The sequence below is a fragment of the Pleurodeles waltl genome, chromosome 10 (assembly GCF_031143425.1).
Source record: "Pleurodeles waltl isolate 20211129_DDA chromosome 10, aPleWal1.hap1.20221129, whole genome shotgun sequence".
Lineage (NCBI taxonomy): Eukaryota > Metazoa > Chordata > Amphibia > Caudata > Salamandridae > Pleurodeles > Pleurodeles waltl.
The window spans coordinates 129510166-129535592 of NC_090449.1; the positions used below are offsets into that span (position 1 = coordinate 129510166).

General features: G+C 45.7%; 1 protein-coding gene across 1 annotated transcript in view; it reads left to right on the forward strand.

Moving 5' to 3' along the window:
- SDK1 (sidekick cell adhesion molecule 1) overlaps window positions 1-25427 on the forward strand; it is a 2061301-nt gene that overhangs the window by 1431553 nt on the left and 604321 nt on the right. The window contains exon 15 of the mRNA XM_069209963.1: window positions 17956-18103. Coding sequence (XP_069066064.1) covers window positions 17956-18103 — 148 coding nt within the window. The remainder of the gene's footprint in view (window positions 1-17955; window positions 18104-25427) is intronic.

Below are 25427 nucleotides of genomic sequence, written 5' to 3' on the forward strand. Positions count from 1 at the left end.
TCAGAAGCATCCTTTCCCCCGGTATTTTCTTTATAATTTTATTGCAGTTTTGTCTCGATTTTGCAGAGCCAAGCTTTAAGCTCATGGCAAGTTAACTCCCACAACAATTTTTCCTCTGCAGGTGCATCTTTGCTAATTTGACCCCCCCCCCCCCCCCTTTGTTCACTACTTGTTCACTACTAACGCATATGCAACACACAGCTGGGGGTGACCACACCAACCGGTATGGGGTAATCCACCTCAGCCTTTTTTAACTCAACAGGGGCTCTTCTTCAAAAAGCACGAGGCACCACAACAATCACGACCTAATACATAAATACATCGTCAGGTGCCCCGGATAACTGTAACCATTTAACAAATTTGCACGTCACCAAATGAATTTAAGATAGTTTTTCTTGTACCTGAAACCATAAGCACTGCTTTCCACCTATGTCATCTGCGTTCAGCAGTTTTCTTCAGAATTTGTAAGGTCGATCCCCACCTGCGCATAATATTTTTGTATTGTGACTGTGCACCTCTAACACCACTGCCCAGATCTTCTGTGACTGCACACCTCTCCCACTACTGCCCAGATCTTCTGTGACTGCACACCTCTCCCACTACTGCCCAGATCTTCTGTAACAGTGCACCTCATCCATCACTGCCCAGATCTTCTGTGACAGTGCACCTCTCCCATCACTGCCCAGATCTTCTGTGACAGTTCACCTCACCCATCACTGCCCAGATCTTGTGTGACAGTGCACCTCTTCCATCACTGCCGAGATCTTCTGTGACAGCGCACCTCTCCCATCACTGCCCAGATCTCCTGTGACTGCACACCTCTCCCATAACTGCCCAGATCTCTTGTGACTGCACACCTCACCCATCACTGCCCAGATCTTTTGTGACTGCGCACCTGTCATATCACCGCCTAGATCTCCTGTGACTGCACACCTCTCCCGTCACCGCCTAGCTCTTCTATGACTGTGCACGTGCCACATCACCGCCTAGATCTTCTGTGACTACGCACCTGTCCCATTTCAGCCCAAAGCTTCTGTGACTGTGCACGTCTCCCATCACTGCATAGATATTCTGTTACTGTGCATCTCTCCCATCACTGCACAAAGATCTTCTGTGACTGCATGCCTCTCCCATCATTGCTCAGATCTGTGACTGCACACCTCTCCCATCACTGCCCAGATCTTCTGTGACAGTGCACCTCTTCCATCACTGCCCAGATCTTCTGTGACAGTACACCTTACCCATCACTGCCCAGATCTTCAGTGACTGCATCTCTCCCATCACTGCCCAGATCTCCTGTGACTGCACACCTCACCCATCACAGCCCAGATCTCCTGTGACTGCACACCTCACCCATCACTGCCCAGATCTTTTGTGACTGCGCACCTGTCATATCACCTCCTAGATCTCCTGTGACTGCACACCTCTCCCATCACCGCCTAGCTCTTCTATGACTGTGCACGTGTCACATCACCGCCTAGATCTTCTGTGACTGCGCACCTGTCCCATTTCAGCCCAGAGCTTCTGTGACTGTGCACGTCTCCCATCACTGCCTAGATATTCTGTTACTGTGCATCTCTCCCATCACTGCACAAAGATCTTCTGTGACTGCATGCCTCTCCCATCATTGCTCAGATGTGTGACTGCCCACCTCTCCCATCACTGCCCAGAGCTCTTCTGTGACAGCGCACCTCTCCCATCATTGCCCAGAGCTCTTCTGTGGCTGCGCACCTCTCCTATCACTGCCCAGTTCTTCTATTACTGCGCACCTCTCCCATCACTGCTCAGATGTCTGTGACAGTGCACGTCTACCATCACTGCACAGATCTTTTGTGATTGTGCATCTCTGCGTTCACTGCCCAGATCTCCTGTGCCTGCGCACTTCTCCCGTCACTGCCTATATCTTTTTTGACCGTGCACCTGTCAAATGATTGCCCAGATCATCTTCCAGTGTGCACCCCTCCAATCACAGCCCAGATCTTTTGTGACTGTGCACCTCTCCCATCATTTCCCAGATTTTCTGTGATTGTGCACCTATCCTGTCACTGCCCAAAGATCTTCTGTAAATAAGCACCTCTCCTGTCACTGTCCAAACATCTTCTGTGACTGCGCATCTCTAACATCATCGCCCAGATCTTCTGTGACTGCTCACCTGTCCCATCGCTGTTCAGATCTTAAGTGACTGGGAGCCTATCCCGTCACTGTCCAAAGATCTTCTGTGACTGCGCATCTCTAACATCATCGCCCAGATCTTCTGTGACTGCTCACCTGTCCCATCGCTGTTCAGATCTTATGTGACTGGTAGCCTATCCCGTCACTGACCAAAGATCTTCTGTGACTGCGCATCTCTAACATCATCGCCCAGATCTTCTGTGACTGCTCACCTGTCCCATCGCTGTTCAGATCTTCTGTGACTGTACCTCTCCCATCAGTGCCCAGATTTTCTGTGACTGCACACCTCTCCCACTACTGCCCAGATCTTCTGTAACAGTGCACCTCTCCCATCACTGCCCAGATCTTCTGACAGTGCAGCTCTCCCATCACTGCCCAGATCTTCTGACAGTGCACCTCTTCCATCACTGCCCAGATCTTCTGTGACAGTACACCTCACCCATCACTGCCCAGAACGTCTGTGACTGCACATCTCTCCCATCACCACCTGGAACTTCTATGACTGCACACCTCTCCCATCACTGCCCAGATCTTCTGTGCTTGTGCATTTATCCTGTCCTTGCCCAAAGAAGTTCTGTGACTGAGCATCTGTCACACCACTGTCCAGATATTCTCTTACAGCACACCTCTCCCATTACAGCCCAGATCTGTGACTGTGCACCTCTCCCATCACTGCCTAGATATTCTGTGTTTGTGCACCTCTCCTGTCACTACCTAAAGACCTTCTGTGACTGTGAACCTCTCCCGTCACTGCCCAAAGATCTTCTGTGACTGTGCACCACTGCCATCACTGCCCAAATCTTCTGTGACTCTGTACCTCTTTCAGCACTGGTCCTCTCTCATCCTGTATCTATTCCTTCTTTCTAACAAAATCCTCCTCTTCTGTCACTGACCACTTCACAGCTGACTCTCCCCCATTCTTGTCCCTTCCCCGTTGTCTTGGAGGAACAGAGACAAATAAGAAATGCACTCTGTTAGACTTTTCATCCTTGGCGTGGTCTCCCTTAACTTTTTGCCTCTGTTCCCCAGGTTGTTGATGTGTGCTGGACTTTGATTTTGCTGCTTTTGTTAATCTGGGCACTTTACCGCTGCTAACCAGTGCTAAAGTGCAAGTGCTCCTTTACAAAATGTGTATGTAATTGGCTTATCCATGATTGGCATATTTGGTTTCCTAGTAAAGTGCACTAGAGGTGCCAGGGCCTGTAAATCCATTGCTTCTAGTGGGCCTGCAGCACCAGTCGTGCCACCCACATAAGTAGCTCTGTAATCATGTCTCAGACCTGCCATTGCAGTGTCTGTGTGTGCAGTTTTAACTGTAAATTCGACTTGGCAAGTGTACCCACTTGCCAGGCCTAAACCTTCCCTTTTCCTACATGTCAGACACTTCTAAAGTAGGCCCTAGGTAGTCCCAAGGGCAGGGTGCAGTGTATGGTTAAGGTAAGACATATAGTAATGTGTCCTGACAGTGAAATATTGCTAAATTCGTTTTTCACTGTTGCAAGGCATGTCCCTCTCATAGGTTAAAATGGAGGCTACCTTTAAATCTGATTAAAGTGTAGATTCCCTTTGGGAGCGGATGGACATGTGGAGTTTGGAGTCTCTGAGCTTACAATTTAAAAATACATCTTTTAGTAAAGTTGATTTTAATATTATGTGTTTGAAAATGCCACTTTTAGAAAGTGAACATTTTCTTGCTTATACCACTTCTGTGACTCTGCCTGTTTGTGGATTCCATGTCTGGGGCAGTTTGACAGTTGGGCTGGTTGCACCTCACACTAGACAGTGACACAAAGGGAGCTGGGGTGTAGTCTGCATTCCCTGATGAGCCATCTGTGCTAGGAGGGAGGTGAGGAGTGGTCACTTACACCTGAAAGGGCTGTGCCTGTCCTCACACAATGCAGTCTCCGACCCCCTGGTGAGTGTCTGGGGCCTGGCCCTGGCAAGGCAGGATTTCACATTCACAAGAGACTTTACTTTGAAGTAGACCTACTTCAAAGGAGAAATTGGGTATAAGAAGGGCACCCAAAACCACAGACTTTAGATCACTTCTGGACATCAAGGGGAACCTCTGCCTGGAGAAGAGCTGAATAGCTGAGGAGAAGTGCTGCCCTGCCTGTGACTGTGCTTTGTGGAACTATCCTGCAGCTGCTGCTTCTACTACAGTAAGACTGCAAAGACTGGAATCTGTGTGCCTTCCATCTTGTGAATAAATCTCCAAGGGCTTGATTTAGAGCTTGCCTCCTGCTGTTTGAAGTCTCAGGGACAGCAAAGACTTCTCTCTGCCAGCACCTGGAGTCTCTGGAGAGACTCCTGCTCTGACAAGTGGTGCCCTATCCACTTTCTGGACCCTTGAAAGGAAAGCTGGTGGAAATCCAAGGAAATCGATTTCGGACAACTTCGGACCGACGCCGCTGTTGAATCCAGTGACGCCACCTGCAACTGACTCCGTGATCTTCGCTGGAACGCGACGACCTTCGCAGGCCCGACGCCACTGCAGCCCCGCTGAAATCCGCGACTCCGTGGAAGTCGCCGCACCACCTTGCGACTGACGCCGCTCAAAGTGCGCGGATTCAGCGTTTCGCACAGACACCGTGATCCCCGACTTCGCACATTGACTTGTTTTCACTCTTCACCAAAGGTACTGTACTTGGGGGTCTATGCGACTCCGTGTCTGGCGCCGCTGGTGTCAGCTTGTTAGGAACGACTCCGTCACGATGCCGTGTTAACACCTCATTGAAGCATTTTGTGTTTCTAAGCGCTATTTTTTAGTTTAATCTTTAAAAATGCATAACTTGACTTGTGTATGTCGGATTTTTGTAGTTTTGGTCTTGTTTTGTTTAGATAAATATTTCCTATTTTTCTAAACTGGGGTTGTGTCATTTTGTAGTGTTTTCATTAAGTTACTGTGTGTGTTGGTACAAATACTTTACACCTAGCACTCTGAAGTTAAGCCTACTGCTCTGCCAAGCTACCAGGGGGGTATGCAGGGGTTAGATGAGGGTGATTCTCTTTTACCCTGACTAGAGTGAGGGTCCTTGCTTGAACAGGGGCTAACCTGACTGTCAACCAAAGACCCCATTTTTAACACACTTAGTGCCCTACATAGGGGCAGGACGCACTATACAAATACCATACCACTATAGAATACAATGATGTTCTTCAACAGCCTCACCAGTTATACATAGCAGGACACAACTGCATTCACATCTGCCCTCAAAGTCAGATTCTGAACAAAATTAAATCCCAAATCTTTACTCTTAGCAGCTGCAGATTCATGGGTAGGTGGAGAGGTCAAATTAGTTGTCCCGATCCAAAAGTAGCATTTCCCATTTTGAAGGTAAGAGGAATCAATGATGGCATGGGTCATGGTTACACGTGATGTCTGTGATTATGTCACTTTTGACTTGTGTACAGTAATAATGCAGTGGGAGTGATGGTTTTGACTTTAACCATAGCTGTCAGATTTCAGTGTTTTTTATTGTAGTGTGTGATATATGTGGGGGGAGTGCACAAAACACACTCATTTTGTAGGAGTTATTTTCGAAAATAGATATTTTTCCATAGAAATAAGATTTTCATTGTATTATGCGAGTTGTGTAGCCAAATGTAACCAAATGTCAGCGAACTAACGCACAAGTTTAAAGTCACAGAGTTAAGAGTGAATAGAGAAGTCGGCAGATTCTGGGGGGCACAAGTGCACTGTATGTAAGTCATGCACAATATAACGAAGGGTAAATATTCCACTGCACCTTTACCCTAAATGTACGCATGTAGATTTACTGCTTTTCCAGCAGTTCTCAAGCAATGCGTTATGACAGTAGCAGGTATGTTTGTCTAGGGCTATGCCTAGTTCACAATAACTGAGAGATCCCTGCTGATGGGAGGTGTGTGACTGAACAGACTTCCAAAACAAATGTTACACTCTGGATATACCTGTCCAGATCGATGAGCCAGACTTCTGCATTAGGTTACATTTTAGGGTCAACTTAAGCTGGGCCTTAATGAAATGGAAGATGTGGGCAGTTTTCACTACATTGGGCAGATTTCCTCGTGAGTGTGGGCAGTTTTAACTACATTGGGCCGATTTCCTCGTGAGTGTTCTGTTCAGTAAATAGATCCAGAAATCGGTAGGTCTTTAGTACTTCTTTGTTAAACAAATGTTTTGCAGTAGAGTTAAGTTCCATCCACTGACCTTTCGTGATCGAGTCAATGCAATAAAAAACAGAAATTAAAGCAGTCATGATGTACTTGCCTGGAAGCTGTGACCTTTAAGATGGGAAGGAAGTTGGGGTCGGCTACATCCTGTACAGAAAATTATCTTAACATGCCCTGGCTCAGGACCTGGGTAAAGGCTTGTCATCTCATCTATGGACTAACATGGTCCGAGGGGTAGACACTAACCCCAGGAGTGCCAGCTTGTTACAGCAAATATAAAGTAAATCAGGAAAAGGCTACCTCTTGCCAAAAAGTGCAGGTAATTTCAGGGACATCTGAAGGATTTCGGGGGCCTGGACAAAAATTATTTTGGGAACCAGTGTTCAGACCAGCTTTGAATTTATGATCCAGTTTCATCTCTTTCATACCATCTTTGGCCATGTCACTGACAGTGCACAGGCGTACTGGTCCACATTCCAAATGTATTTACATCTAACATTCAGGAAGAGTGACGTGTTTTCAATATTATAATACATAAGTAGCTCACTAATATTATTGTAAATAATCTTTGTGACACCTCACCAGTTTCTCAAACGTGAGGTCCCGTTTTGAGGTAAAAAAAAACTTTTTTTTTTATAGACGTTGCATGGTGTTGAAAAGCAAACATTTCTCTTGAAAATTACTATAATAGACTCACATACACCCCCCACAAAAAAAATAAAAGAAAACTGTTTAAAATAATCTGTATAAGAATTATTTAAGAATTATTCAATCTGTTCAAGAAGTAATCAAGAATTATCCATTTCTGTAGAATAGAGCTGGTTCTATCAGGGCGTCCCCTGAAAGGCTGGGGCCCTAGACCCATTTTGTCCATGACTTAGAAAGAGGAATTTGAGTTGACCAAATGCAGTGGTGCTGGAACAATTTTCACAGAATGGGGTAAGGCCAGTGGCCTCAGGTCACTAAAATCATAGAGGTTTTGAATGTTAATTAATGAAAAGCGGGATAAGTGGCCCAAGCACTGGTCTCTGTCGGCATTAACACATGGGGGACGCGAATCCCCTTCAAATAGTTTTGTAAAAATGTCCTTTCACGGATATTTTGGAAGCACATATTCATATTAAAAGCAAAAATGTGATATTCCTGAGCTGTGACAGTTTTGGGTAATTTAGGGTTTACTTTTTTTTTGGAATGCAAAATTGTATCTGGGTTTTAAAAGATCACCAAAAACACTGGACAAGTTCCATAGTGTCAGCTTTCTTAATAGTCTGGTCTTGATTAACTTTTCAGCTTAGGAAGTGATAAAGATATACTGAATTCATGAAATGCTGCCCTCTTTTCAGCAATACTAGAGGTTGTTGCGCCCTGAGACTGCAAAATGTGTATTTGCTCATCAAATATTCATTACATTCATGTTTCTTTCGGGTGTAAACAAACCATAAAAGGATTACAAAGAAAGAAACAAAAATGCCTTGTAAAATTGACTGTTTTACAACCAAACATTTTTGTTCAACTCGTTAGTGCATGAAATTTTACAATTTTACAATATCTACATTAATATCTCCTAAAATAGAAATTATAATGGATTTTGATAGCCCTTTTCAAAATGACCGAGCCTACATTCTCTGAGATGCCAGCCCACGTGCCAGCAATATGAAAATCAAAAGTGCATTTTTTTCTATCTACATCTGGCTTAAGGTGGCACAGGAAAGGATAAGTTTACATCTTTGTGTGCAAACAATTTTGCGTGTGTCATGTGGCTATTATATCCACTTATGGCATTTAAATCAGCTTCACATAATCTGCAATGCTACAAACAGTGAACTATTTGATTGTCCATTAGCTGCAGTCAGAGGCATGACAATTTTTAAATTGTAGTTTCTATAACCATCCCCCAGCACAGACGGGGCACGGCCTGACTGGACACCAAAATCAGCCTTAAAAAGACATCCCGTAACCACCTCCACGCTGCAGGGTGCTACGGCCTTCAGTGGTTGGACCCTGGTAGCCGTTTCATCTCTCAGAGCAGCCTCCAACCTCAGGTTTTAGCGCACCAGAAAGATCCACTGTGGCACAATAACCAGTCTGACCTCTAGCGTGGGATCTTAAAGGTGCCTGGCCAAACCTGACACAATTGATCATTTCTGCAGTTCTTATAAGATACCAACCGTGCTTGGTGTAAGCCATACCATATGAGAACTGATGTTCTACTGACAGTGCCCAATAGATTGCGACTGTAATTCCACTATTAGAATTTACGTAGGACCCTGCTCCGGGTACATGTGCCCATCAGATACTTGTCGCGCCCATATGTAGCCCTGAATGCTCTCCAGGTAACAGTTTGGGTAACAGCCGAGATTTGACCGTCTGACACTCAACCACCGCTCGTTGCACAGATGTTAGCATTATTTCTTCTACTGCAGTATTTGGGATGATAGTGGTCTTCCTGGTGTACTCCTTGCAGAGTTCCTAAAACAAGATTTCTGAGAGGCCATCACAAATAGAGTGGCTGGAGAAATGATGGCCCCCAGAAATCTTGTTTTAGGAACTCTGCAAGGAGTACACCAGGAAGACCACTATCATCCCAAATACTGCAGTAGAAGAAATAATGCTAACATCTGTGCAACGAGGTAATGCTACTCCGAGGGCTATGCAAGGGAACAGTGCTCTTTAGAGCAGTGGGTAGACCCAGGATGCAATAGTGGACCCCAGGACCTGGCACAGTAACACTGTACCATTAGAATAAACCCCTTTTCATGATTCTCTGCAGAACAGCAATTTTTAATATTACTTTCAACGAGTGTCATTAAAGACATTCCTTATTACCAGAAGGGAAAACAGGGTAGTAAAGAAGACAGTTAAAAATCAGTAAAGATGATAAATAAATGTAGTTTTTTAAAACACAATTGCCTCATTTAATTAGGTGCTGTCTAGCCGTGAGCATGGCATGTGCTGATGACCTTTGTTGCTAAAATACTATAGAATTGCTTCAGTCTTACCACAAGAGTTATTTTTAGTTTTGCTCCTAATAGTTACTCGGACCTCGCTATGTAAACTTGTAATCAGTCAAGGGTCACCTCTGAAGGCTGGTGCACTAATCATGTGCCGTTTATAACAGAGAGAATCACTTGGTCCACACTCGGTGTCACTTAGAGTTTACATCTGAAGGGTGGTCACTCAAGGCTGTTTTCTTGATAATGCAGAAATGCACTTAGAGTTCTGATTTACCATCCCAGAGCCAATAAACGATCTGGTAAACATTCACTCAGAGTAACGCAGCGCCGCATTGAGCTCTGTTCTTGATTATGCAGAGTCACTCGGAGCTGTGCTCCTGGTAACGCAGAGCGCCACAGTGAGCTCTGTTCTTCATAATGCATAGAGTCACTCGGAGCTGTGCTCCTGGTAACGCAGAGCGCCACAGTGAGCTCTGTTCTTCATAATGCATAGAGTCACTTGCAGCTGTGCTACTGGGAACACAGAGCGCCACATTGATCTCTATTCTTCATAATGCATAGAGTCACTCGCAGCTGTGCTCCTGGGAACAGAGTGTGCCACAGTGAGCTCTGTTCTTCATAATACAGAGTAACTCGCAGCTGAGCTCCTGGTAACACAGACTGCCACATTGAGCTCTATTCTTCATATTGCATAGAGTCACTCGGAGCTGGGCTCCTGGTAACGCAGAGCGCCACAGTGAGCTCTGTTCTTCATTATGCATAGTCACTTGCAGCTGTGCTACTGGGAACAGAGTGTGCCACAGTGAGCTCTGTTCTTCATAATACAGAGTAACTCGCAGCTGAGCTCCTGGTAACACAGAGTGCCACATTGAGCTCTATTCTTCATTATGCATAGAGTCACTCGCAGCTGTGCTCCTGGTAACGCAGAGCGCCACAGTGAGCTCTGTTCTTCATTATGCATAGAGTCACTCGAAGCTGTGCTCCTGGTAACGCAGAGCGCCACAGTGAGCTCTGTTCTTCATTATGCATAGAGTCACTCGAAGCTGTGCTCCTGGTAACGCAGAGCGCCACAGTGAGCTCTGTTCTTCATAATGCATAGAGTCACTCGGAGCTGTGCTCCTGGTAACGCAGAGCGCCACAGTGAGCTCTATTCTTCATAATGCATAGAGTCACTCGAAGCCGTGCTCGTGGTAACGCAGAGCGCTACATTGAGCTCTATTCTTCATTATGCATAGAGTCACTCGCAGCTGTGCTCCTGGTAACGCAGAGCGCCACAGTGAGCTCTGTTCTTCATAATACAGAGTCACTCAGAGCTGCGCTCCTGGTAACACAGAGCGCCACATTGAGCTCTGTTCTTCATAATGAATAGAGTCACTCGCAGCTGTGCTCCCGGTAACACAGAGCGCCACATTGAGCTCTGTTCTTCATTATGCATAGAGTCACTCGGAGCTGTGCTCCTGGTAACGCAGAGCGCCACAGTGAGCTCTGTTCTTCATAATGCAGAGTCACTTGGAGTTGTGCTCCTGGTAACGCAGAGCGCCACAGTGAGCTCTGTTCTTCATAATGCAGAGTCACTCGGAGCTGTGCTCCTGGGAACAGAGTGTGCCACAGTGAGCTCTGTTCTTCATAATACAGAGTAACTCGCAGCTGAGCTCCTGGTAACACAGAGTGCCACATTGAGCTCTGTTCTTCATAATGCATAGAGTCACTCGAAGCTGTGCTCCTGGTAACGCAGAGCGCTACATTGAGCTCTGTTCTTCATAATGCATAGAGTCACTCGCAGCTGTGCTCCTGGTAACGCAGAGCGCTACATTGAGCTCTGTTCTTCATAATGCATAGAGTCACTCGCAGCTGTGCTCCTGGTAACGCAGAGCGCTACATTGAGCTCTGTTCTTCATAATGAATAGAGTCACTTGGAGTTGTGCTCCTGGTAACGCAGAGCGCCACAGTGAGCTCTGTTCTTCATAATGCATAGAGTCACTCGAAGCTGTGCTCGTGGTAACGCAGAGCGCTACATTGAGCTCTATTCTTCATTATGCATAGAGTCACTCGGAGCTGTGCTCCTGGTAACGCAGAGCGCCACAGTGAGCTCTATTCTTCATAATGCATAGAGTCACTTGGAGTTGTGCTCCTGGTAACGCAGAGCGCCACAGTGAGCTCTGTTCTTCATAATGCATAGAGTCACTCGCAGCTGTGCTCCCGGTAACGCAGAGCGCCACATTGAGCTCTGTTCTTCATAATGCATAGAGTCACTTGGAGTTGTGCTCCTGGTAACGCAGAGCGCCACAGTGAGCTCTGTTCTTCATAATGCATAGAGTCACTCGAACCTGTGCTCGTGGTAACGCAGAGCGCTACATTGAGCTCTGTTCTTCATTATGCATAGAGTCACTCGGAGCTGTGCTCCTGGTAACGCAGAGCGCCACAGTGAGCTCTGTTCTTCATTATGCATAGAGTCACTCGCAGCTGTGCTCCCGGTAACGCAGAGCGCCACAGTGAGCTCTATTCTTCATAATGCATAGAGTCACTCAGAGCTGTGCTACTGGGAACAGAGTGTGCCACAGTGAGCTCTATTCTTCATAATACAGAGTAACTCGCAGCTGAGCTCCTGGTAACACAGAGTGCCACATTGAGCTCTATTTTTCATATTGCATAGAGTCACTCGGAGATGTGCTCCTGGTAACGCAGAGGCATATTGATCTCTATTCTTAATAATGTATAGAGTCACTCGCAGCTGTGCTCCCGGTAACTCAGAGCGCCACATTGAGCTCTGTCCTTCATTATGCATAGAGTCACTAGAAGCTGTGCTCCTGGTAACGCAGAGCGCCACATGTTGGTGGAAAGGATCCCCGTAAATCACTCTTAATCATGAATAATTCTGTATTTTATGTGTGAGTCCTGTAAAAGGTCATTATCTATAGCATGGTTTACAAAATCCGGTTGCTAACTGCACTAATGCCACATAGCAGTCACAAATACTGTACTAAAGAAAAATCTGAAAGCAAATGAGGCCTGTTACAAAACGCATGGACCCCGATGTAATGAGCTAAAAATAGCTTGCTCTCCTAAAGAAAGATTCGTAAAGCCGTTCAAATGAGTGGATACTGATTTTAAACTGGAAGTGAAAGAAAAGAAAATGAAAAAAATGTCACTGCAAAATAGCCATTAGTTGGCACCAGAAAGGCTGAAACTCTTAGTAATTATAATATAGACATTTTACTTCAGGGTCAAAGGTGTCAGCACAGCAGGTAAAGTGACACCGGATGTTGGTGGTGGGGGGTGGGGGGGAGAGAGAGGGTGAGGTGTAGGAATGTGAGGAACTCCTGTAAATAATTTATGGGTTTTACCCCTAGCCCCGGTAGGAGGCTTTTCCTTGTTCACATTAGATACAATGGCACCTTTATCTGCTCTTGAGGCCGACTTTTGGAAAACAAATTGAGCGGTTTGTTTTTCACGTTTAGCAAAAAAGAAAAGTGTTTTTTTTCTGAGACCCATACATATCATAAACCTATAGAACAGTGGTTTTGAACTTTAAGGTTCTGAATGACAATTCCAGCAAAAGCTTTAATTTCTGACATCACTCAGAACCCCTCTGTGAAAAACATTGTTGAGAACTGTCCCCATAGAAAGCCATTCATTTGAATACCGCATTCTGACTCCGGTTATTCACTGCTGTGACATAATGGAAAATAAATGTTGTTGATTCATTTTTCCTACAACACAAGGGAAGATGGCTGCTTAGGTCTCCACCAACAAGAGGGAGGCAGGAGGAGACTGATGGCATGCTGTCTCCACCAGCCACCCTATCCTCCTACCAGACTCCTCCTGATGGGGGGATTTGAAGCCTCTGTCAGTTCTCTCTGACCTTTGGGTGGGTAAAACAAGGGTAGGCACGGGGTGGTGTGGGTAGGTAGCAGGGGTAAAGTATTGTATTTATTATAGTTGGGAAGGGTGGTTTTCTAAAGAGAGGGCTGCGTGAATGGGTTATCAGGTGGAAAGGATTTTTTTTCCATTTGGGGTGGGGAGGGTAAATTCAGAGGATGGGGGCGTCTGGTTGGAAGGACACCAGGTAAAAATTTTAGGAGGGGAGCAGGATGGTTTTTCAAAATTTGAGTCAGAAACAGGTGGCATGGGAAGAAGGTAGCAACACACAAGGGCCCACTTTACGAGTTGCGTGGCAATGGTGGAGTGCCAAATTTGCACAGGAAATTGTTACTGTACAGTAACACCCCGAGCACTGTGCAGTTTTGAGTTAATCCCCCAGAATGGTGAATAACGGTGCCGCCCCAGGTCTACCAGGTGGAATTCTTCTTTTTTGCCATTTTCTAGTGGAATTAAGGATCTAATTTACCTCCTGCTCTCAGCTGTGTGGGCAGGTGCTGGGAGAGGGTGAAAGAAGGGAGTTTGGGAGAGCAGTGGAGGAGAGGGGAGAAAGATGACCGTGCAGGTGGAGCATAGCATGGCCACTACCTTGTTGGAAAAAAAGACTTGGCAACGATGGAAACAGGATTTTCTGATGATGCTGCCAAAGCCTCATGTGGTTTTACCGGCTGGCAAAATTAGGTCAGATGTTCTCTCTCTGAAGATCTGGTGCGGGACCACCTTGCCTGTCGTGATCAGATAGAGCTGTCTCCTACCCAACTAGTAGTGAGGACCCAGGTTTTTAAAGGACATAGAACTGAAGCAGATGAGCCTGTGTTTTGTCTGACTCTCCTGTGACTCGTACCCAGATGAGAGCAGGGAGAGATGAAATGAGGGGTACCCTTAATGACATAAAAATTGAGGATGGACAACTGTGAATAAAGAGGTTATCACCTCTGGGTTCTTAGTGACATTATAGACAATTTGAGCTTTGCTTTTATAGTCTATTTGATGTCACTCAGACCGCTCTGTTAAAACCATCCTCGCCTTTCACCTGTTTTAACCATTTATATTTTTGTATGTTATGATGTCACTCAGAACTCTTTGGTGAAAAACATCCCCCGTAACTCACAGTTACATATCCATAATTCTATATGTTTTATATGGCTTCCAAAGGAAGCCAGTATCCTAAAAGATGGTTTGCACAACCTCTGTGAAGTCACTGCAGTTGATAATTGTAGGAAGTTGGTTCTGTGTATACTATTTCAAAGTAAGAAATAGTGTGCACAGAGTCCAAAGGTTCCCCTTAGAGGTAAGATAGTGGCAAAAAGAGATAATTCTAATGCTCTATTTTGTGGTAGTGTGGTCGAGCAGTAGGCTTATCAGAGGGTAGTGTTAGGCATTTGTGGTACACACACTGGCAATAAATGAGGAACACACCCTCAAAGACAATTCCAGGCCAATAGGTTTTTATATAGAAAAATAACGTTTCTTAGTTTATTTTAAGAACCACAGGTTCAAGATATACAAACAATACTTTAAATGAAAGGTATTTCACTCAGGTATTCTAGGAACTTTGAATAATCACAATAGCATGTACAGTTGTGACAATAATGGCAATAAGCTATTTTAAAAGTGGACACTGCAAAAATCAACAGTTGCTGGGGGAGGTAAGTAAATGTTAAGTTCACAGGTAAGTAAAACACTTACCGGGTTCAAAGTTGGGTCCAAGGTAGCCCACCTTTGGGGGTTCAAGGCAACCCCAAAGTTACCACACCAGCAGCTCAGGGCCGGTCAGGTGCAGAGGTCAAAGTGGTGCCCAAAACACATAGGCTTCAATGGAAATGGGGTGCCCCGGTTCCAGTCTGAAGGCAGGTAAATACCTGCGTCTTCGGAGGGCAGACCAGGGGGGTTTTGTAGGGCACCGGGGGAGACACAAGCAGGCACAGAAAGTACACCCTCAGCGGCACAGGGGCGGCCGGGTGCAGAGTGCAAACAGGCATCGGGTTTTCAATTGGAATCAATGGGGAGACCCGGGGGTCTCTTCAACGATGCAGGCAGGCACAGGGAGGGCTCCTCGGGGTAGCCACCACCTGTGCTAGGCAGAGGGTCGCCTGGGGGTCGCTCCTGCACTGGAGTTTGATTCCTTCAGGTCCTGGGGGCTGCGGGTGCAGTGTGGTTTCCAGGCGTCGGGTTCCTTGAAGCAGGCAGTCGCGGTCAGGGGGAGCATCTGGATTTCCTCTGCAGGTGTCGCTGTGGGGGCTCAGGGGGATCAACTCTGGCAACTCATGGGCTCGCAGTCGACGGGGAGTCTTCCCTGTAGTGTTAGTTTTCCGCAGGTCGAGCCGGGGGCGTCGGGTGCAGAGTGGAAAGTCTCACGCTTCCGGCGGGAAACGTGTGGTCTTTAAAAGTTGCTTCTTTGTTTCCAAAAGTTGCAGTTTCTTGAACAGGGCCGCTGTTCTCGGGAGCTTCTTGGTCCTTTAGATGCAGGGTAGTCCTCTGAGGCTTCAGAGGTCGCTGGACCCTGTGGGATGCGTCGCTGTTGCAGTTTTCTTCGAAGTAGTCGTCTCCGTCTTCACTGCAGGGCTTCAGGTCAGCAGTCCTTCTTCTTCTTTAGGTTGCAGGAATCTATCTTCCTCGGTTCTGGGTGTGTTTAGGTCTGCGAGGGCAGTAGCCAATGGCTACTGGCCCTGACGGTGGGCACACCCTCTTTGTGACTCCTCCCTGTGGGGAGGGGGGCACATCTCTAATCCTATTGGGGGAATCCTCCATCTGCAAGATGGAGGATTTCTAAAAGTAAGAGTCACCTCAGCTCAGGACACCTTAGGGGCTGTCCTGACTGGGGGGTGACTCATCCTTGTTTTTCTCATTATCTCCACAGCCTTGCCGCCAAAAGTGGGGGCAGTGGCTGGAGGGGCGGGCATCTCCACTAGCTGGGATGCCCTGTGGTGCTGTAACAAAGGGGGTGAGCCTTTGAGGCTCACCGCCAGGTGTTACAGTTCCTGCAGGGGGAGGTGAGAAGCACCTCCACCCAGTACAGGCTTTGTTCCTGGCCACAGAGTGACAAAGGCACTCTCCCCATGTGGCCAGCCACATGTCTGGTGTGTGGCAGGCTGGCAAAAACTAGTCAGCCCACACTGGAGTCGGGTATGTTTTCAGGGGGCATCTCTAAGATGCCCTCTGGGTGTATTTTTACAATAAAGTGCACACTGGCATCAGTGTGCATCTATTGTGCTGAGACGTTTGATACCAAACTTCACAGTTTTTAGTGTAGCCATTATGGTGCTGTGGAGTTCGTGTTTGACAGGCTCCCAGACCATATACTCTTATGGCTACCCTGCACTTACAATGTCTAAGGTTTTGCTTAGACACTGTAGGGGCGTAGTGCACATGCACCTATGCCCTCACCTGTGGTATAGTGCACCCTTCCTTAGGGCTGTAAGGCCTGCTAGAGGGGTGACTTATCTATGCCATAGGCAGTGTGAGGTTGGCATGGCACTCTTAGGGGAGTGCCATGTCGACTTAGTCATTTTCTCCCCACCAGCACACACAAGCTGGCAAGCAAGTGTGTATGTGCTGAGTGAGGGGTCCCCAGGGTGGCATAAGACATGCTGCAGCCCTTAGAGACCTTCCTTGGCATCAGGGCCCTTGGTACCAGGGGTACCATTTGCAAGGGACTTACCTGGGTGCCAGGGTTGTGCCAATTGTGGAGACAAAGGTACAGTTTAGGGAAAGAACACTGGTGCTGGGGCCTGGTTAGCAGGGTCCCAGCACACCTTCAAGTCATAACTTAGCATCAGCAAAGGCAAAAAGTCAGGGGGTAACCATGCCAAGGAGGCATTTCCTTACAATAATCAGTTTTGTTGTCAACTGTAGTGACGTCATACTGCTTGCACTTGCATTCTACAGCTTACCCCTGGGCTTTACCACTGGATCATGCCACACCTTTTAGCCACTTCTTCACATGTCCAGGGAGACAAGTTGTGTATGGGATTCAAATGAAGGCCACGTGCAACATAAAATTGTAGGTGTAAATGAAATTATGCACGTATTGTAGGACAACAGAGACAATGTTAGTTTGCTCCCGTGTCTGCGAGGTCATTGGGAGCACCTTAGCAGAAATCAGCCTCATAGGTGATACTTCTCCTTGTACAATTCCATATGTCACTTCCATTTCAGGTACTGGTGCTTCCAGGAAGAAACTGCAACCTCCTCCTTATTTTCTATGATATGAATATTATGTGCAGATCCATGCAGCAGTTCATTTATCACCTTGCCAGGCATCTGAAACTGTAATTCCGACAGCAGGCTACTGACAGCATTGCCCGGTCCATTTACCCCGAGAAGTCAATCAGCAGAATTATTGGACTGGCAAGCATGCACCTTGGCAGTTTCCAGCATGCATGCATGCAGAATACGCAGGCAGAATCTCACAGTGAGGAATAGATTTGGCTGATAGAACCATTCTTGCGCACCTGCTGAAGGGCGGGAAGAGCGTATTCCACCCCCACTGCGGATTCTTATTACAGCCCTTCCGCGAGAACCGCTCATGGGTGTGGCTTCATAATGGGCTGCCAAACAGATGGGTATTGAAATGCACAGCCCATCTGTCTTTATCAGACTCATTTCCTTGTTTTTCCTTTTTTTATTAAAATGTTAATGAATATAGTTTTTATTTATTATGCAGTGGCATGTGCATCATCCCGTTCCAGAAAACAAGTGCTAAAATCTGTACCAGCAGGATGCAGAGCCTTGAACATTTGTCATTATGTTCCAGTTTATGGTTCATGTCCTGTGCATTTTGTTTCTCTCTCAGACTCTCCGTGGAAGGTGCATTTATCTAACGTCGACTCTAAAGTGACTACAGCCACAGTGAGCGGCCTGACTCCAGCCCGTACCTACCAGTTCCGTGTATGCGCTGTTAACAAAGTCGGGAAGGGCCAGTACAGCAAAGAGACCAGCAGGTACAAAGCAAGCTCACCCCTCTATTAGTGATCTACCTACACTTTCAAGTTCATGATATTGGGTCAAGCCATCGCCCTGAAGTGCATTGAGTTCCAAAAGGGAGCAGCTAAAATTAAGAGCTGCTAAACACAAGATTACCTGAGTTGATGAGTTTACTTAATGAAAATGTTTGCTGTGTTTAAAAAATATTGACTAAATTTTCATTTTGTAAGGTAGTCACCGCCTCAGCATCCAGAGAGAGTGGTTGTAGCAAGTGTGTTGTTTGTTTATTGTGAGTTTTATATAGACAACTCCCAATGAGTGTCAGGCCTTTACAAAGTACAGAGTTTATCCAACAGAACTGTGTTAAACGCATGAAAACATATACATTGGCGTGAATGAGTATGCTAGTCATATCTGATTATAGTTGAAAATGCCAATGAGAAAGAATTAGAGGCAAAGAATTTCTATGTGGTATACTGGAGATAACTAAGAGGGTTGATGTATAATGTCGCACAGAATACAGAGGAGTGGTCTCGGATAGGAATTGACCTGGACTCAATGAGAGTCTGTGAGACTGGTGAGTCTCAGTCAGTGCTGAGGCACATCCATTTTACGTCTGAAGAAACAGAGCAGTAGAATCTTCTTTGATAAATGGAATGTAGGATGAGATTGAGATCCTGTCTATGATCACTCACATGTTGGGTAATAATTAATATAGACAGCGTTCCATTGCTTTTTAATTTGGAATTTCCTTGAAAACCAGTTATTACAAGAAGATAACAGGCCCTTTGAGGAGAACGTATTGGAAGAAAAGAGTGGACTTGATTGATGGGGGAATGTTGCTTTTCAGCTTGGGAACACACCCCTAGAAGGTTTGCTTGAGGGTTCTTTTTTCAAGTTGGAGTTTGTCAGAGCTCCAAAGGAGGCATTGACCTCCTAAGATGATCAATTTTCCCGTCAAATAGATTGGGGTCTTCTTGTGGAATCCTTTGTGAATAATGTAAGCCCTCTTAAGGATACTTCTAGCTTTAACCGGAAATCAAAATGAGGGTGATGTGATCATATTTTTTTAGCCTTATTCTAATCTAGCAGTGATTGGAAAGTTCCTTTTATGGGTGCAAGGTAAAGTTTAGATATCCCTCTATTTCACAGACTAATCTTGAGAAGAGATTGAATCACCTCCTTGAAATTCTCAGGTGAAAAGAAATGTTTCACTCCGTGTAGTAGTTTCTGAAGAGCGCTCCTTTGGCTTACTTGTTTCTGTGAGCTTGGAGGTACTATGTTTTTGTCAAGGCAAAAACCAAGTGACTTTGTACAGTTCACCATAGAGGGTTGGCAATTCAGTGTGCTAATAGATTTTAGCCATGATCATACTACTTACTGTTGGGGAGTGAGATCAGGAGGTATCCCCTCTTTTGTAGATTCAGTTTGTGCTGATGCTCGAACATCCAAGATTCTATTTTCGCTGAGTGTCAAGAACTCTATGTCCATCGATGAAAGTGACTTCTCTATACAGTTGGATGTTGTCTGCCTAAAAGTGGTGTGTGATTTTGGAGTTGTCATGGGGGGCACTGAGAGGGCTCCAGGTAGTGGTTGATAAAGGATAGCAAAGAGGATAGAACCTGTGGGGGGGGGCACTTTTTGACAGTGGCATTGCAAGAGGTGAAGTAGATGATACTGAAAGTGACTATCTAGGTATGAGGTAAACCATTGGAGCATAGTTAGTTTCAGTCCCATTTTGTTTTTTGTTGTTTTTAGGAGAGTGGGGTTGTATACCATGTCTAAAGCCACAGTGAGGTTGGGGGTCAGAAAGCATGATTCCTCTTTGTCTAATATGTGGAGAGCATCATCAACAATAATTCTTCCTGTACTGCAACAAGTTCTGAATCTTGATTGAAAGTGACCAGGAAGATTGTTGTGTTACCTGCATTTTTTAGTTGGAAGTACACCTAGTTTTCTAGAGCATTCGTCAGATAGGAAAATTTAGCAACTGGGTGGGTGTTGTGTAGTTTTCCTGGGTCAGATGAGTGTTTTTACAGAATGGGGATAAGTTGACCAATTCTTTAAACATTTATCACAATGCCTTGCAATAGAGTGGCGTTGTTACAGTTTATTGAGGAGGAATCAATGGTTAAACTCAAGTCTTCCATGATGGAGGTGGGCATGCGATCAGAGAAGTGAGAGGAAATTTCCAGTTTGGACATTTTTCCAAAGATCAGTTGGTGAAATGTCTTTGAGCTCAGACCACAAGGTGGTAACTTTTTTGGTAAAATCACAAGTTGCAATCAGAGGCGGACAGCTAAAGAGGGACAATTCAGGACAATTACATTTCTTCACTTTTGCGTTTAAAAAATGAACTAAAATTATCACTGATTGTATTTGGGTTGCTTTTCGACAGGGTGAATGGTGTAGGTTCTATAGATTGCCCAATTACGTTAAATTGTTTTTAGGTCAAATGTTTGTGCAGTGGATCTCTTGTATGTACAAGGCAATGTCTATGAATATGTTTTTGTTTCCTGTTTTTCTTCTTTCAATTTGGAGTTTTCCTAGGCTGGTAGTGGTGGGATAATATCCCCATTGTCTTTCTTCTGGTCTTACAATGTTTCAGTGAAAATTGAGTTGCTTGTTTGATAATTTTATCGTGGGCTTAGTCTTGAGATGCTTCAATTATAATGGGGACTCCTCATTGATGACTGTGGATGCGGAGGTCAGATAATGGCTGTTCATGTTATCACCCCCTTTGGAGGATGGTGAAGAGGGATGTGGATATTCTAGAGCGTAGGTCTACTGAGTTGATATTTGAGACATTGCTAATCTATTGCTCAGGATATTGACTTGTCCATTGGTGATCCTTTTAGAGCAAGCTAAACGTAATATTGAAGTATAAATTTTGAATCAATCTTTGTTTCAGATCACAAGATCTAGTATTGTGCATTTTAAGTGAGTCAGAGATGGAAAGCTGTGCGACATAGTTATTGCTTATGAAGGTGTTCGACTGCGTCCCAGTCAAGTTAAAGTCTCCGAGGAAGATGTACTCCATTCGGGACAACAGTTTTTCGAATATGAGTGTAGCTATGTTTTATGTTAAAGAGTGATTATATCCGCATGGGGTGGTACATTAAGTGGAATTTTATCAGAACAAATTGGGTGTGTAGATTGGATTTCTATTGAGGGACACTGATAATTGTGGAAATTGTTACTTTTGGTTATATTACGTTTGATGGAATCACATGCTGTTTCTTCTGGCAGCTGAGAAGTCACTGTTGGTGATCCCAGGAGGATGCTCAAACAATGTAATTCTGGATGCATGAAAAGCTTATGACATCAGGTGTGTGTGGTCCGAGTCTGTGGTGAGTGGCAGTGCCTCAGGTGAAATGATTAGTGTGCTCCCGGATGGAGTGGTTGCAAAATGTGAGTGTTAATATTTTGGAAGATTCTAGGGGGCCTATGTAGGAGGCTGGCCTGGCTTGTAGTGGGTACCAAGGGGTACTTACACTCTGTACCAGGTCCAGTTATCCCTTATTAGTGTAGAAGAGGTGTTTCTAGCAGCTTAGGCTGATAGAAGGCAGCTTAGGCTGAACTAGGAGACATGCAAAGCTCCTACTATACCACTGGTGTCATATGCACAATATCATAAGAAAACGCAATACACAGATATACTAAAAATAAAGGTACTTTATTTTTATGACAATATGCCAAAAGTATCTCAGTGAGTACCTTCAGTATAAGGATGCCAAATATACACAAGATATATGTACACAATACCAAAAATATGCAGTAATAGCAAAAGGAAGTAATGCAAGCAATGTAAAGTTACAGTATATTGCAATAGGAGCACATAGGTATAGGGGCAACTCAAACCATATACTCCAAAAGTGGAATGCGAATCACGAATGGACCCCAAACCTATGTGAGCTTGTAGAGGGTCGCTGGGACCGTAAGAAAACAGTGAGGGTTAGAAAAATAGGCCACCCCAAGACCCTGAAAAGTAGGTGTAAAGTGCACCTATATTCCCCAGGGAGCACAGAAGTCGTGATAGGGGAATTCTGCAAGGAAGACCAACACCAGTAATGCAACCAAAGTGGATTTCCGGACGAGAGTACCTGTGGAACAAGGGGACCAAGTCCAAGAGTCGCAACAAAGTCGAGAGTGGGCAGAAGCCCAGGAAATGCCAGCTGAGGGTGCAAGGAAGCTGCCACCGAATGGTAGAAGCTGTAGATTCTGCAAGAACAAAGAGGGCTAGAAACTTCCCCTTTGGAGGATGGATGTCCCACGTCGTGAAGAAGCTTGCAGAGGTGTTCCCACGCAGAAAGACGGCAAACAAGCCTTGCTAGCTGCAAGGGTCGCGGTTAGGGTTTTTGGATGCTGCTGTGGCCCAGGAGGGACTAGGATGTCGCCACTTGGATGAGGAGACAGAGGGGGCGCCCAGCAAGTCAGGGAGCCCTCACAGGAGCAGGCAGCATCCGCAGAAGTGCCGGAACAGGCACTACGAAGAGGAGTGAACCGGAGCTCACCCGAAGACCCAAAAGGGAGTCCGACGACGCCGGAGGACAACTCAGTAGGTTGTGCACTGCAGGTTAGAGTGTCGGGGACCCAGGCTTGGCTATGCACAAAGGAAATCCTGGAAGAGTGCACAGGAGCCGGAGCAGCTGCAAATCACGCATACCCAGCAATGCAGTCTAGCGTGGGGAGGCAAGGACTTACCTCCACCAAACTTGGACTGAAGAGTCACTGGACTGTGGGAGTCACTTGGACAGAGATGCTGAGTTCCAGGGACCACGCTCGTCGTGCTGAGAGGGGACCCAGAGGACCGGTGATGCAGTCTTTTGTTGCCTGCGGTTGCAGGGGGAGGATTCCGTCATCCCACGGGAGATTTCTTCAGAGCTCCTAGTGCAGAGAGGAGGCAGACTACCCCCACAGCATGCACCACCAGGAAAACAGTCGAGAAGGAGGCAGGATCAGCGATACAAGGTTGCAGTAGTCGTCTTTCCTACTTTGTTGCGGTTTTGCAGGCGTCCTGAGCAGTCAGCGGTCGATCGTTTGGCAGAAGGTGAAGAGAGAGATGCAGAGGAACTCTGATGAGCTCTTGCATTCGTTATCTAAAGAATTCCCCAAAGCAGAGACCCTAAATAGCCAGAAAAGGAGGTTTGGCTACCTAGGAAGGAGGATAGGCTAGCAACACAGGTAAGAGCCTATCAGAAGGAGTCTCTGACGTCACCTGCTGGCACTGGCCACTCAGAGCAGTCCAGTGTGCCAGCAGCACCTCTGTTTCCAAGATGGCAGAGGTCTGGAGCACACTGGAGGAGCTCTGGGCACCTCCCCTGGGAGGTGCAGGTCAGGGGAGTGGTCACTCCCCTTTCCTTTGCCAAGTTTCACGCTAGAGCAGGGCTGGGGGATCCCTGAACCGGTGTAGACTGGCTTATGCAGAGATGGGCACCATCTGTGCCCCTCAAAGCATTTCCAGAGGCTGGGGGAGGCTACTCCTCCCCAGCCCTGACACCTTTTTCCAAAGGGAGAGGGGGTAACACCCTCTCTCTGAGGAAGTCCTTTGTTCTGCCTTCCTGGGCCAAGCCTGGCTGGACCCCAGGAGGGCAGAAACCTGTCAGAGGGGTTGGCAGCAGCTGCAGTGAAACCCCGGGAAAGGTAGTTTGGCAGTACCAGGGTCTGTGCTAGAGACTCAGGGGATCATGGAATTGTCTCCCCAATGCCAGGATCTTAGACATGTTATATGGCCATGTTCGGAGTTACCACTTTAAAGCAGAGTGAAGGTGGCCTGTGCATGGAACAGCGTTTTCCCCCATTTAAAAGTATTGTTCAATTTAGCTACAACAGTAGATATAAGGAAGACTTAGAGGGTCAAGGGGGTTTTATTTCCTCGGTTTTGCTAATTTTTGCCAATCCAGAGGATGGGTCTGGCAGTCACCAGTTCGCTTCCCAAGCAGGGATTATGGAGATGACTTTTCAGCGTGCAGACGGGCCCACACTGGGAAATGATATTGCTGGTCACCAAACCTTTAGTCCTCCACTCCAGGATGGTAATCTGGATGCCAAAGGAATGTGGTCAGCTGGCAACACACTGAAGGGGAAGCCCCACTTAACCCCCCCAGTGAAGTGAGCGACCCAAGAATAAGTACTAGGTCAGTATTTTGAGTGTGATGTGAGCGCCAGTCTGTTCACTGCAATTCTTGTGAGTGCCTTATGCTGTTATAGTCTGACCTCCAAAAGTTGTACTGCAGGAGTGTTTAACTAGAGAGAAGTTTATTGTAATGGAGTGAAAACAACACCGTTTTTTGTGCTTAATTCACGTACTGTGTCTTCACCAAATCTGATTTTTTTTGTGCTGAGTAATAAGGGTTACAGTTTGACCAGAAGGGAACAGACACCTGTGTTGTTAAGAAAGTAAAGCTACATTTTAAATTATTTTCAGTTGTTTGGGTTCTCTTTTGTTTCATTTTTTTTGTTGCTACCTTAAGTTTAAATTAAATTATACGTGTTCTTGTATTCAATGTTTGTTGAATCAGAATGTTTTCATCATCAGTGTTTGTGCATTCAGTACTATAATGTAGAACTGTTTTATATAACAACAAATGTTATTGCTACAGTTTCAATATCTGCACCTACAGCTTGAGATTCTGTATCTGAGCTTTAACATTTTCGATGGCTCTTAGATTCATAATATTTTCAAACTAGCCCTAAAGTAGAATTCCAGGTACTTGAGAATTCATTTCAAAGTGACATCTGAAGGATGGCTTTATCATGCTACTGTCAGCTTTGGACCTTCATTCCCTGCATCCTCAGATGAAAGGGAGAACAGGGTTGGAATTGCTCACCAGTTAAAAGCTAAATTGCTTTTTTCAATGTTCGGAATTTAATATACGAACTCTGGAACAATTTGTATTGTGCTTGTGAAAGGCGTTGAATAAGGCAATAAACCCTGCACACACTTTTTATGTGTCCCGATCTCTCCTGAGTGTGGCCCTTACGTATCACCACATTCTTCTTAGACTCACAGTGGATAAAATACGTTCATAGATCAGGACCTCATTTCGGAAATTGTGAAAGATCCAAATAAGGAAATGTAAACTAATATCATACGATGGTCCCCAAACCTGGCAAATGCTTTTTATTTATTAGTGACATCAACCCTGCATTACTGAGGGGAGGCCTCTTGTCAAAAGTACATGGTGATTGAGTAGTGTACAACCCATACTACTGTTACACAAAATGTTTAGGGAAGTGGGTTGATTCAGAGAGGCACTAATACCACACTCGTGCCTCCATTTGTGGTTTGTTAAATTCTAGCACCTAAGTTTCTCTAGCACCCAGTGCAGAACACCAGAA